The sequence below is a fragment of the Rhinopithecus roxellana genome, chromosome 5 (assembly GCF_007565055.1).
Source record: "Rhinopithecus roxellana isolate Shanxi Qingling chromosome 5, ASM756505v1, whole genome shotgun sequence".
NCBI classification, from domain to species: domain Eukaryota; kingdom Metazoa; phylum Chordata; class Mammalia; order Primates; family Cercopithecidae; genus Rhinopithecus; species Rhinopithecus roxellana.
Genome location: NC_044553.1, coordinates 132,109,822 through 132,123,231, shown reverse-complemented (window position 1 = coordinate 132,123,231; position 13,410 = coordinate 132,109,822). Strand labels below are relative to the sequence as shown.

Genomic DNA, 13,410 nt, shown 5'->3' with positions numbered 1-13,410 from the left:
TACCTCTGGTTCTCAGTCCTCTTCCACAGAGGTAATGGGTTTGCAGTAGAGAGAACCAAAGTCCCACTTTCACCTTTTGTTCTCTTCAAATTAAGGCCAGCTCTATTCCCAACCCCTCAGCCTGTTATAACTCTTGATGTCCCTTTCTGGCATGATTTAGGCACTGGTGATACACAGTCTCACTACGACCATCCAGGTATCAGGTCTAAGTGGCTCAAAGCACTTGATGAGACAGGGCATGGTAGCTCATGGCTGTCATCCCAGCACTTTGAGAGGCCGAGGTGGGTGGATCACCTGAAGTCAGGAGTTCAAGACCAGCCTGGCCAACATGGTGAAACCCCGTCTCCACTAAAAATAAAATTAGCTGGGCATGGTGACGGGTGCCTGTAATCCCAGCTACTCAGGAGGCTGAGGCAGAATAATTGGTTGAACCCAGGAGGCAGAGGTTGCAGTGAGCCAAGATCATGCCATTGCACTCCAGCCTGGGCAACAAGAGCAAAACTTGGTCTCAGGGAAAAAAAAAAAGTACTTGATGCAAGAAATTAAGACACTCTAAATAGGACCACTTATACTCACTGTAGAAACAAAGCCAGGTTTCTCAAACAATGGGTCATGGAAAATCCAAGGAATAAGGTCTCTTACCCTCAGTGTTCCTCATTGTTCAAATGTGTACTGTAGAAGCATGGTCAAAATCTGAAAACATATGTGAGTGAGTTCTAGGAATGTGATAAGCCCTTGGCACTTTAAGTGCTAGACTCACTGTGCAGCTATGTAAAAACAACAACAACAAAAAACCCATAAGATAATACTTACATTAATACACGGGAAGAAAAAAGTCACATTAAGTATGTACATTGGGCTATCATTTTATTAAAAAATAAAATACTCCAAAATATAGTAGTGTTTATTTTTGGATAATGAGACTACAGGTTATTTTTGTTTTCTCTTTTGGTACCTCCCATGTTTCCCAAACTTCCTGTATTGAGCATGAATTACTCTCTTAAGTTACTTTACAAACATCTCAAGTTTGGTGCCAACTCTGTGTTCCCATATATGATATTGAAACCACCGGGGTCCCCCAACAGGGCTAGTGGCAATCTAGCAGCAACTCCAGGCCTGTAAGGGGTTAGTGCTAGAACATTACCCACCTCAGTGGCTCGGATCAGTTTGGGAAAACCTCAACAATTACCCAACTTGGTAAAATACTTCAGGTGTCCCCTTTGAACCAAAAGAGATCTCTGAAAAGGCCCAAGGAAATGCTTTATACATCCGCTACACGTTTAAGATCATCTGAACCACATAGTAGAGATGTGTCAGACTATGGACATGGGAACTGTAATCCTCTCAAGCAGGGAGAGCCAAGAGGGTCCGAGGGGGCCGGCGCGGGGGACGCCAGGTAGCCAGCCCCAGACCCGAAATCTCAGGCAGGCCCAGGGAAAGGGGGACTCTCGCGTGGCTTCTCCTTACTTGGTGTCTTTGCCTTTGCTCTTGCCTTTCTTTTTGTCCTTTCCTTTCGACGGCATCTTGGCTTCCCCAGCGGCTCCGCTGTCGTCGTTGCCCAGCCGCCGCCACGCTGGCCGGCTCCGTCTCCAAGGGAACCTGGACGCCGAACGGGCAACGCCCCGCCCCCGCCGCTGACGGCGCGCGGACGGCGCAAGCGCCCGTGACGTGCCCCAGACGCCGCCGCGCGCGGGGCGGGGCGGAGGTCGCGCCGAGGGTGGCGGGCTGCCGCGCCAGGGTGGCGCGCGCGCGGTGAGTGTGCGAGAGTTGGCAGCTCCTGATCTTCTATGTGGGGCTCGGGCTCCGCGGGCGGGAGGCGCGAGCTGGCAGCCCCGGGCGGTAGCGCTCCGTCCTGCGGCCCGGGTGTGTCAGAAGTCGCTGCGGTCGGGGCACCCTTGCTTCAGGAGGCTTAGATCCCCGCTGGTCCGCCCGCCCCGCCGCGGTGGTCTGAGCCGCAGCGCTTTTCCGTGCCTCCACGCCGCAGCCAACGTGGCTGCGGCTGTCTAGCCCTAGCCCCCGCTCCATCTCCGCCGCTCCCGGCACTGCCCGACTTCTTTGAGTTCCATCCCTTTCCTGGCTTTTCATCCTTGCTGATTCTGTAAGGGATAGCGCAGCCAGCGGACGTCCCAGGCCAAACGTTTTTTGATAGGCTGTTGAGGACTTTCCCGAGGGCGGTGGTTGGGGGCGAGGCTGCCTGCCTCCCAAGAGCAGCAGCACGCCAGAGAGCCGGCAGGGAGGGGAGTGCTGCCACCGAGGTCGGGAGCAGGGTCCTGGGCCTCATTGGGTCCTGTGTGGCCGATACTTCCCGCCCACGACCGGCCCCCGGATTTCGATTTGCTAATACCTCACCCGTCCGCAGCCTTCTTTCCTGAAAGTTAATATAAAGTTGAAAGCTCTTCAACTTGCTTCCCCGACTCCTGAAATCCCGAATACACCTCTGAAAAGGAGTGTACTCACAAATATTCTCATTTTTCAATGAGACTCAGTCATTAAGGAAGATACGGTATTCTGAGTGTCAAGCCAGTAGGAGACTTGTGGTTGAAGCTCTGCTCTGTGTTATACTCCATTTCAATTTAAAAAGTTTATTTTAAATGTCGTTGTAGATCCTTCCTCACTATTTCTCTATGGAGGACTTAATTCATACACCCCTTCCTGAGGTCTTTGACCTCTAATTACTCCCCCCCACCTTATTTGCCACTTGCATGATTTCTGTTTCTGAATTTCTGTTTCTGCACTGAGGGAACATGCCGATTTGGTAATGATAAGCCATGTAAACTTTTTTTTTTTCTGAGACAGAGTCTCCTGTCGCCCAGGCTGGAGTGCAGTGGGGCATCTCAGCTCCCTGCGACCTCCACCTCCTGGGTTCAAGAATTCTCCTGCCTCAGCCTCCCCAGTAACTAGGACTACAGGTGCGTGCCATCACACCCAGCTAATTTTTGTATTTTTGGTAGAGATGGAGTTTCACCATACTGGCCAGGCTGGTCTCGAACTCCTGGCCTCTGGTGATCCACCCACCTCGGCCTCCCAAAGTGTTGAAATTACAGGCATGAGCCACCGCCCCCGGCTGTAAACCTTTTTTTTTTTTTTTTTTTTTTTTCCTGAGACGGAGTCTCGCTCTTGTTGCCCAGGCTAGAGTGCAGTGGCGCGATCTCGGCCCACCGCAACCTCCGTCTCCCGGGTTCAGGCGATTCTCCTGCCTCAGCCTCTCTAGTAGCTGGGATTACAGGCGCACACCACCATCCCTGGCTAATTTTGTATTTTTAGTAGAGACGGGGTTTCACCATGTTGGTCAGGCTGGCGTAAACCTTTTTATACATACCATCTGTCAGCATGATCATGGCTTTTTCTTTTTTCTTTTTTTTTTTTTTTTGTTGAGAGGGAGTTTCTCTCTTGTTGCCCGCCCAGGCTGGAGTGCAATAGCATGATCTCGGCTCACCACCACCTCCACCTCCCGGATTCAAGCAATTCTCCTGCCTCAGCCTCCCGAGTAGCTGGGATTACAGCATGTGCCACCACGCCCGGCTACTTTTATATTTTTAGTTGAGATGGGGTTTCTCCATGTTGGTCAGACCAGTCTCGAACTTCTGACCACAGGATATCCACCCGCCTCGGCCTCCCAAAATGCTGGAATTACAGGCGTGAGCCACCGCACTTGGCTGATCATGGCTTTTTCTGACTGTATTTCTGGTACATTTTCACACTCCCGTGAATCCATAGGTGGAATCGCCATATATTGAAGGGGTTATCTCTGATATAAAATCTATAAAGTTACTATTAATTTTGTATGTGTAAGGTTCTGAAAAAGCACACTGTTGATAAGCTGCAGAAAAGAGAGTAAGGCATCTTCTGTCACAGGCTGTATATTCGGAATTTATTCTAGAAATTGGTAACTTTATTTAATTTTTTTGAGACAGAGTCTTGCTCTGTCACCTAGGTTGGAGTGCAGTGGCGCTATCTTGGCTCACTGCAAGCTCTGCCTCCTGGGTTCATGCCATTCTTCTGCCTTAGCCTCCCCAGCAGCTGGGACTACAGGCGCTCGCCGCCACGCCGGGCTAATTTTTTGTATTTTTAGTAGAGACCAGGTTTCACCGTATTAACCAGGATGGTCTCGATCTCCTGACCTTGTGATCCTCCCACCTCGGCCTCCCAAAGTGCTGAGATTAAAGGTGTGAGCCACCTAGCCCGGCCAGAAATTGGTAACTTTATAACATGAAAGTCAGTTCAAGACTCCTTATTTGAACATAGGCTTATAAATTAATTTATAAACAAAAATTTGACTATAACAAGATTATTAATATATGCATAGTACCTTAGTTATAGTACTTTATAGTTTCTTTTATTGGTTTTTGGGTTTTTTGGTGGTTTTCTTGAGATAGGGTCTTATTCTTGCCCATGCTGGAGTACAGTGGCAGGGTCATGGCTCCTTACAGCTTCGACCTCCTGGACTCAAGTCTCTGGCATGCACCACCACGCCTGGCTAATTTTGTATTTTTTGTAGAGACAGGGTTTTGCCATGTTGCTCAGGCAGGTCTTGAACTCCTGAGCTCAAGTGATCCTCCTGCCTTTGCCTCCCAAAGTGCCGGGATTACAGGCATGAGCAGCCACACCTGACCTAGTTTATTTTATTGTATATATTTTTTATTGACTAAGTTTGATTTTGTAAATAAAGCTGTTGTGACATGAATATGACTCAGAGAAATGCCAAGATTTCATACTTCAGTAGAGGTGGGTCTAGAGTCTACAGTCTTCTGAATCCCCTCATTTTCTACCAAAGAACTGAATGTTGTTACTGTCATCTGCTGGTGAGCAACAACTGATAGTGTGGATAGTAGAGTAGGAAGTTGCTCTTTAGTAGTTCATGTGGTAGCATTTCCTTCCACAGTTACTGGTAGGTGCCTTTACTGTGAAGTTTCAGGAATTATTACTAAATAAATTTGCTTTGTTTCATTGTTTAGAACACTAATGCTTTTAAACTTGGAATAAACCACTTCTTGTTTTGTTGACTTGGTTTTGTAATTCTTTTTCTGTCCAGTTTTCCTTGTTCCTGGTCAACAAAGAAATGTGGAGTGTCTTGGCTGAATCCTCATACAGACAAGATCATTATGGTGCTGTTAGGTAGGACTTGTATCCAGATGTAAGGTAATATCTCCACCAGCTTAAAGTTGTAAATGTATTTCAAATGCTCCTGAATGGTGGTTTTCTTTTTTTCCTGAATTTAATTCTCTATTATTTTGCCAGGTGATGTTAATTTTGTTCAATAAACCATATATAAAATTTAGAACTATTATGTATCAAAATAGATAGAACTTCTGGCAGGGCATGGTGGTTCATGCCTGTAATCCTAACACTTTTGGGAGACCAAGTCAGGTGGATTGCTTAAGCCCAATTCAAGACCAGTCTGAACAACATGGTAAAACCCTGTCTTTACACAAAGTACAAAAATTAACCAGGTGTGGTGACATGTACCTGTAGTTCCAGCTTACTCAGGAGTCTGAGTTCAGAGGACCACCTGAGCCCAGGGAGGTCAAGGCTTCAGTGAGCCATGATTGTGCCACTGTATTCCAGCCTGAGCAATAGTGTGACTCTTTCTCAAAAAAAAAAAGGGCAGGGGTGCGGGGAGACAGGGGTAGTACTTCTGCTTGTTTCTTCTAGTAGCTCCAGAACTGGGTTTACTTTATAAACTCATCTGTAACTTTATTTGGGTTTACCTTAGAAGCCATGTTTCTGTTCATAAATCATTCTTGAAATCACCGTATAGCAGATGGTACTTTATAGGTAGAACAGACTAAGTGAACAGCTTTAGATTTTGTTTTTACATAGCCTTTAGAATCCTAAATAAATATATTATTATCCAAACCGTATTTGAAGGGAATAATCAGTGTTTCTCTTGGGAGTTACTTTTTTTTTTTTTGAGAGGTAGTCTTGCTCTTTCGCCCAGGCTGGAGTGCAGTGGCACGATCGTGTCTCACTTCAACTTCCACCTCGTAGGTTCAAGTGATTCTCCTGCCTCGGCCTCCAGAGTAGCTGAGATTACAGGCGCCTACCACCATGCCTGGCTAATTTTTGTATTTTTAGTAGAGATGGGGTTTCACCATGTTGGCCAGGCTGGTCTTGAACTCCTCACCTCAGGTGATCTGCCTGCCTTGGCTTCCCAAAGTGCTGGGATTACAGGCTTGAGCCACCCACACCTGGCCAGGAGTTACTTTCATCCTGCTTTTTTATTGCATGTGCTGCAAATATAGAATTCTACTAAATTGACATTTTCTTGTGATACTAAGACTAGTTCACATCTCTCCAGGGGCATTTTAAGAAATCCTGGTGGTCAAGGGTTTCATCTTATCACTTTTAGATAAATTTTTAAAATTTAAAGCATTCACTGTTTTACTTATATACAAGATACATTACCACAGATATTTATTTATTTATTTTATTTATTTGTTTATGAATGAATGACAGGGTCTCACTATGTCACCCAGGCTGGAGTGCAGTGGTGCAGTCATGACTCACTGCAGCCTCAATCTTCTGGGCTCAAGCAGTTCTCCCACATCAGTCTCCTGAGTAGCTGGGACCACAGGTTTGTGCCACCATGCCCAGCTAACTGTTTCTTTTTTTTTTTTTTTTTGGTTAAGACTGGGTCTCACTGTGTTGCTCCTGGGCTCAAATGGTTCTCCTACCTCAGCCTCTGAAAGTGCTGGGATTATAGTTGTGGGCCACCATGCTTGGCCATATATTTTTGAGATGGGGTTTTGTTATGTTGCCCAGGCTGAACTTAAGCTCCTGAGCTCAAGAGATCCTCCTACCTCAGCTTCCCAAGTAGCTGGGACTACAGGCATGCACCACGATGCCTACAAATAATTATTAATTACTGTTACTTTATTTGCAAAATATCCCATTTTTATTAGTTGTCCATCCCAACAGAGCCACAGACTAAAAGTTCTCTAAGAAAACTTACCTGGACTGGGCACAGTGACTCACATCTGTAATCCTAGCACTTTGGGAGGCCGAGGTAGGAGGATTGCTAGAGCCCAGGATTTTGAGACTGGCCTGAACAACATAACAAGATCCTGTCTCTAATTTTTTAAAAAAGCAAAGAAAAATTACCCAAATTTTAGGCCCACTTGTCTGCATTTTCATGTCATGGATCTGTCAAATGTTCATTCATTTAAGAAACATTTAATGAGGCCGGGCGCGGTGGCTCACGCCTGTAATCCCAGCACTTTGGGAGGCCGAGGCGGACGGATCATGAGGTCAGGAGATCGAGACCATCCTGGCCAACATGGTGAAACCCCGTCTCTACTAAAATTAGCCGGGCGTGGTGGCAAGCACCTGTAGTCCCAGCTCCTCAGGGGACTGAGGCAGGAGAATGGCGTGAACCCCGGGGGTGGAGCTTGCAGTGAGCCGTGATCATGCCACTGCACTCCAGCCTGGGCGACAGAGCGAGACTCCGTCTCAAAAAAAAGAAAAGAAACATTTAGTGAATACCAACTGTGTAACAACCTGTCTGATAACTTGATGGGTACAGTAAGGAACGAGAGAAGGCCCTTTCCCTCAAGTTGTTTACAGTCAGATGTGTAAAGCTCTGACCTGGATGTTGATCTCTGAGAATATACAACCTCATTGTCACCCATCCACAAACACTTAACAGTAAACAGTACCAAGCAGGGATTGATAAAGGAGAGACGGTATAGACCAGGGGTGTCCAATCTTTTGGCTTCCTTGGGCTACATTGGAAGAAGAAAAATTCTCTTGAGTCACAAGTAAAATATACTAACACTAATGATAGCTGATGAAGTTAAAAAAAAATCACAAAAATGATCTCATAATATTTTAAGAAAGTTTACGAATTTGTGTTGGGCTGCATTCAAAGCCTTCCTGGGTTGCATGTGGCCCATGGGCTGTGGGTTGACTAAGCTTGGCCCAAACCCTAGGTGCTATTGAATTTGGAGGCATTTAAGACTGTCGTAGTCAGGGAAAGTTTACAGAAGGAGATGGACTGAAAGCAGAGGGAAGTTCATCTGTGAAGTTAGAACAATGTGAGCACAATTCAGAGTATGCTTAAACTTGAACATTGTTTCCTAAAGTGTGGTCCACAGACCGGTAGCATCAGCATCACCTGGTAACTTATTAGAATTGCAGTTTCACATTCCCCACCTGAGACCTACTGAATCAGAAATACTGGCAATGAGGTCCAGCAATCTATGCCCTCCAGGTGGTTCTGATGCATGCTAAAGTTTCAGAACCACTAGACTAGAGCAGAGGGTTGTTGTATGGAATGAGTAGGCCAAAAACTCTAAAAAGATAGGCTGGGAACTCGTTGTGAACGACTTAGAATGTCAGGCAGGGAGTTTGTCTTTTATCCTGCAGACTAGAGCCACCAGCTTGTGACTTGGCTGGATTTGGCTCATAGAATGTGTTTTCTTTGGCCTGAAAGGTGTGTTTTTGGAGGATTTTAAGTGGAATTAGTTGTCATCATTTAAAAATCAGCAGATTTTACAAAGAAATCTGTGCTTTCAGCTTACCTTGAAAAATCAGAAGACCTGGCAGTATGGGGCCTACATTCCATTATGGTAGCAATTGGTGGGAATAGCAAGAAGCTACCCCTTCAGATGGGACACATGCTCTCCAGTTTGCCACAATCCCTACCAGTTCCTTTTGTCTTACACACACCTTTACTTATTTACATTTCCTGCCTGGTGCCTGTAGGTATTTGAGTTTGTAACTTCTGTTGTGGACAGTGGGACATTAATGAAAATTTTGAGAAGCAGAATGACGAGATTTATGTATTTGTTAATTTATTTAACAAACATTAAACAAACATATATGCCAGATTGTACTCTGTTACATAATCAGTGTTCAAAGATGAATGAGTCCCAGCTAGCACCAGTGGCTCATGCCTATAATCGCAGCACTTTGGGAGGCCAAGGCTGGTGGATCACTTGAGGTCAGGAGTTCAAGACCAGCCTGGCCAACATAATGAAATCCCCTCTCTACTAAAAATAAAAAATTAGCCGGGGATGGTGGTGGGCATCTGTAATCCCAGCTACTCGGGAGGCTGAGGCGGGAGAATTGCTTGAACCCAGGTGGCGGAGGTTGCAGTGAGCCAAGATCATGCCATTGCACTCCAGCCTGGACAACAGAGCAAGACACCATCTCAAAGAAAAAAAAAATATTTACTTTGGAGACCCTATAGTTAGAATTTATAACATTGGTTGCATGAGTCATATCCATAATTCAAATCCTGTCTTCAGTGTGTCATCTTCAGATTTATGTTGTGTAGGTAAGTTTAACTTTTTTGTTCCTGAGGGAATAGAAAATAATATATAAACTCAAATTCTTCAAGTGATTCTTTCACCTTAGTCTCCCAAAGTGCTGGGAGTATAGGTGTGAGCCACCAAGCCCCCATCTGCTTGGTCTCTTTTAACCACATACTCGTGCATGTAATAGTAGCCACTCATTGATTATATTGTGGAACATATGGCTGGCATTTTAGCAGCAAAAAAAGACCTCACATCTCGGCTCACTGCAGCCTCGACCTCCCACATTCAAGCAATCCTCCTGTCTCAGCCTCCCAAGTAGCTGGGACTATAGGCACATGCCACCACACCTGGCTAATTTTTTGTGTATTTTGTAGAGTTGTGGTTTTGCCATGTTGCCCAGGTTGGTCTCAAACTCCTGAGCTCAAGCTAACTGCCTGCCTTGACTTCCCAAAGTGCCAGGATTATAGGCATGAGTTACCACGTCCAGTCTGTGTACTTTACTTACAAATTAGTTCCTTAGTCATTTCCTTCTCCACCTTTACACACACATATACACCAGCTTCTAGAGGGAGTGTGACTTGCGTCTCTTGCTGTTGGTGACTTTTTAAATGAGCTGGATATGTGGTAAAGTGGCTGAGGTTGTAATTTGAGTGAGGAGAAAGTGTAGGGGAGGAGAAAGAGCTGGAGGGCATTAGATTACAAGTCAGGAGATGAGCTTGATGATCTGGATTCCAAAGCCTGGAGAGATTAGAAATGAAAATGTAGAAGAGATAACTGAGTCAAAAATAGGCATACTGACAGCAGAGGAAAAAAGGAAACTGTTCTCATAATTATTCATTTCCATCTTACACAGGTTGAAAAGTGATATAATAGTTAAAGGAACAAAGGAGAAAATTCAGAAGGAAGGAAAAAATTGGTAAGTAACATATATAATACCTCACTTTTTCATAGGTCAGATTTCTGCAATTTCTGCTTTGTTGTTCCTAGCTGAGAGATCACAGTAGATGGAAAAGGGTCTATAAGGCACTGAAAGAGCTGTCACAAAGTCCAGTAGCCTTATTCTGTTGGAGAGGCCCTCATTTGCTTATGTTGACTTGAAATTCTAATAATTATGGCTTCCTGATTTACATCCTACAACAGATTTAAAAAGAAAATTAGGAGGTAATGGTGGTTTATTGAAGGAGTTGGGCACATGACAATACTGATCAGTGATAATAGATAGCATGATGTCAGAAAAAACTAGCTCAGAAAGGATAGCAAGCTGGGACCATTTGGTGACAGAAGGGCAAACAGTCCTATAGACCTACTGTAGACCTTAGAAGCATCTCAGTTTTACAGGAAAACATAACTGATAATCATAATCATGACTCTGAACTATAAATAAAAGGTGGTATTCCCTGTGGGAAATTATATAATTCACAATGGAAACACTTTTTTTTTTTTTTTGAGATGGAGTTTTGCTCTTGTTGCCCAGGCTGGAGTGCAATGGCTCGATCACAGCTCACTGCAACCTCCGCCTCCCGGGTTCAAGCGATTCTCCTGCCTCAGCTTCCCGAGTAGTTGAGATTACAGGCATGGGCCACCATGCCCAGTTAGTTTTATATTTTTAGTAGAGTCGGAGTTTCTCCACGTTGGTCAGGCTGGTCTCAAACTCCCGACCTCAGGTGATCCACCCGCCTCGGCCTCCCAAAGTGCTAGGATTACAGGTGTGAGCTGCCACACCTGGCCGAAAACACATTTACCAAACACTGTTAAAGTGTTATAGTGGAACCAGGTGTAGTGACTCACACTTGTAATCCCTTGAGAGGTTTGGGACATGGGAGGCTGAAGCTGGAGGATCACTTGAGTCCAGGAGTTTGAGACCAGCCTGGGCAACATAGCGAGACTCCTTTCTCTATAAAAAAATTGAAAACACGGCCAGGTACAGTGGCTCACGCCTGTAATGCCAGCACTTTGGGAGGCTGAGGCGGGCAGATCACAAGGTCAGAAGATCGAGACCATCCTGGCTAACATGGTGAAACCCCGTCTCCACTAAAAATACAAAAAATTAGCCGAGTATGGTGGCAAACGCCTGTAGTGCCAGCTACTCGGGAGGCTGAGGCAGGAGAATGGCGTGAACCCAGGAGGCAGAGCTTGCAGTGAGCCGAGATCTTGCCTCTGCACGCCATCCGGCCTGGGCAACTCAGCAAGACTGCATCTCAAAAAACAACAACAACAAAAATTGAAAACACATAAAAATTATCTGGGCACAGTGGTTCATGCCTGAAGTCCCAGCCCTCTGGGAGGTTGAAGCAGGAGGATTGCAGGAGTTCAAGGCTACAGTGAGCTGTGATTGTTCCACTGCACTCCAGCCTGGGTGACAGAGCAAGACCTTGTCAATAAAAATAAGTTTTTTTTTAAAACCTGAAGTTTCTTTGGTATTCAGAAGGAAAGCATCCTGAAGGCACATTTGGTGGGGGAAAGACAAATATGGGAAAATGTAATTATGGGGAACCGCTATTCCTTCCTTCCTTTATTTATTTATTTATTTATTTATTTTTGAGACAGAGTCTCACTCTGTCGCCCAGGCTGGAGTGCAGTGGCGCGATCTCGGCTCACTGCAAGCTCCGCCTCCTGGGTTTACGCCATTCTCCTGCCTCAGCCTCCCGAGTAGCTGGGACTACAGGCGCCCGCCACCTCGCCCGGCTAGTTTTTTGTATTTTTTAGTAGAGACGGGGTTTCACTGTATTAGCCAGGATGGTCTCGATCTCCTGACCTCGTGATCCGCCCCTCTCGGCCTCCCAAAGTGCTGGGATTACAGGCTTGAGCCACCGCGCCCAGCCTATTCCTTCCTGTATACATGGAACTATCATTGTAATATTTTTATCTTTCTTATGTTTTTCATTTTGATTTAACTGTTTGAAGCAGTAGCTATTTCTCAGTTGATGACAAGAAAGGGAAAGTGTTTTATTCTCTTCCCAAAGTTAAAATCCAATGTAAACGGTGCCCAGTGGCACTGATCCTAGTGGCAGTTACTCTTCTGTACATAGTGCCTCCCACAGTGGATATGGGTTTCGAGGCAGAGCTAATCACCTCAGATTTTCATTCTGTTTTTTCATTGGGGCAATATGAACCCCCTCCTGATTGATATCTTCTTATCTAAAGGACTTTGATTCTTTTTTGAGACGGAGTCTCGCTCTGTCGCCCAGGCTGGAGTGCAGTGGCCGGATCTCAGCTCACTGCAAGCTCCGCCTCCCGGGTTCCCGCCATTCTCCTGCCTCAGCCTCCCGAGTAGCTGGGACTACAGGCGCCTGCCACCTCGCCCGGCTAGATTTTTGTATTTTTTAGTAGAGACGGGGGTTTCACCCTGTTCGCCAGGATGGTCTCGATCTCCTGACCTTGTGATCCGCCCATCTTAGCCTCCCAAAGTGCTGGGATTACAGGCTTGAGCCACCGCGCCCGGCAGGACTTTGATTCTTTTTTTTTTTTTTTTTTTGAGACGGAGTCTCGCTCTGTCACCCAGGCTGGAGTGCTGTGGCCGGATCTCAGCTCACTGCAAGCTCCGCCTCCCGGGTTCACGCCATTCTCCTGTCTCAGCCTTCCGGGTAGCGTAGCGAGGACTACAGGCGCCGCCACGTCGCCCGGCTAGTTTTTTGTAGTTTTTAGTAGAGACGGGGTTTCACCGTGTTAGCCAGGATGGTCTCGATCTCCTGACCTCGTGATCCGCCCGTCTCTGCCTCCCAAAGTGCTGGGATTACAGGCTTGAGCCACTGCGCCCGGCCAGGACTTTGATTCTTAATGAATGGGCAGGAAAAGACCTCCTGATATGTGAAGAAAGAGAGGCAACAATAGCAACAGCTTTCCTGAGGAGTGATTATTGTAGCGAAGTCAAGCCTGAAACAATGGAGAATGAGGTCATGCCTGACTCATTTTGTTATTATACCCAAATGAGTTCATTGTACAGAATGGGCCTTCTTGACACTTGTCTAATGACGTTTTGATAAAATGAAATAATGTGCATACAAAAATGACCTGTTTACAGGAAAGAATTATGTATTTGTTGGTAACTACCAGTGACATCAATTCTCACTTCTTAATTAGCAGATACAGTATTTGATTTTAGAGTTAGACCTTAAAGGATATATCCAGCCAGGCATGGTGGTATGAGCCTATA

At 45.8% G+C, this 13,410-nt stretch overlaps 2 protein-coding genes across 7 annotated transcripts in view; one reads left to right on the top strand and one right to left on the bottom strand.

The window, feature by feature from the left end:
• The window catches only part of BBOF1 (basal body orientation factor 1), a 50,642-nt gene extending 48,998 nt beyond the window's left edge, over positions 1-1,644 (bottom strand). The window contains exon 1 of one of the 2 annotated variants that reach the window (XM_030930886.1): positions 1,468-1,644. Coding sequence is in view for 1 of the 2 variants with exons in the window: in XM_030930887.1 (XP_030786747.1) it covers positions 1,468-1,523 (56 nt within the window). In the remaining variant the exon portion in view is untranslated. The remainder of the gene's footprint in view (positions 1-1,467) is intronic. The other variant, XM_030930887.1, reaches the window with a different exon arrangement.
• Positions 1,645-1,677: 33 nt separating this feature from the next.
• Positions 1,678-13,410, top strand: part of ENTPD5 (ectonucleoside triphosphate diphosphohydrolase 5 (inactive)) — a 59,273-nt gene continuing 47,540 nt past the window's right edge. For 3 of the 5 annotated variants that reach the window (XM_030930879.1, XM_030930881.1, XM_030930878.1), the window contains exons 1-3: positions 1,702-1,752; positions 5,033-5,115; positions 10,111-10,173. In XM_030930879.1, the coding sequence (XP_030786739.1) occupies positions 5,060-5,115; positions 10,111-10,173 (119 nt within the window). In that variant the 5' untranslated portion in view covers positions 1,702-1,752; positions 5,033-5,059. Of the gene's footprint in view, positions 1,753-5,032; positions 5,140-10,110; positions 10,174-13,410 lie in introns of all 5 variants that reach the window. The other 2 variants (XM_010382620.2, XM_030930882.1) reach the window with 2 other exon arrangements.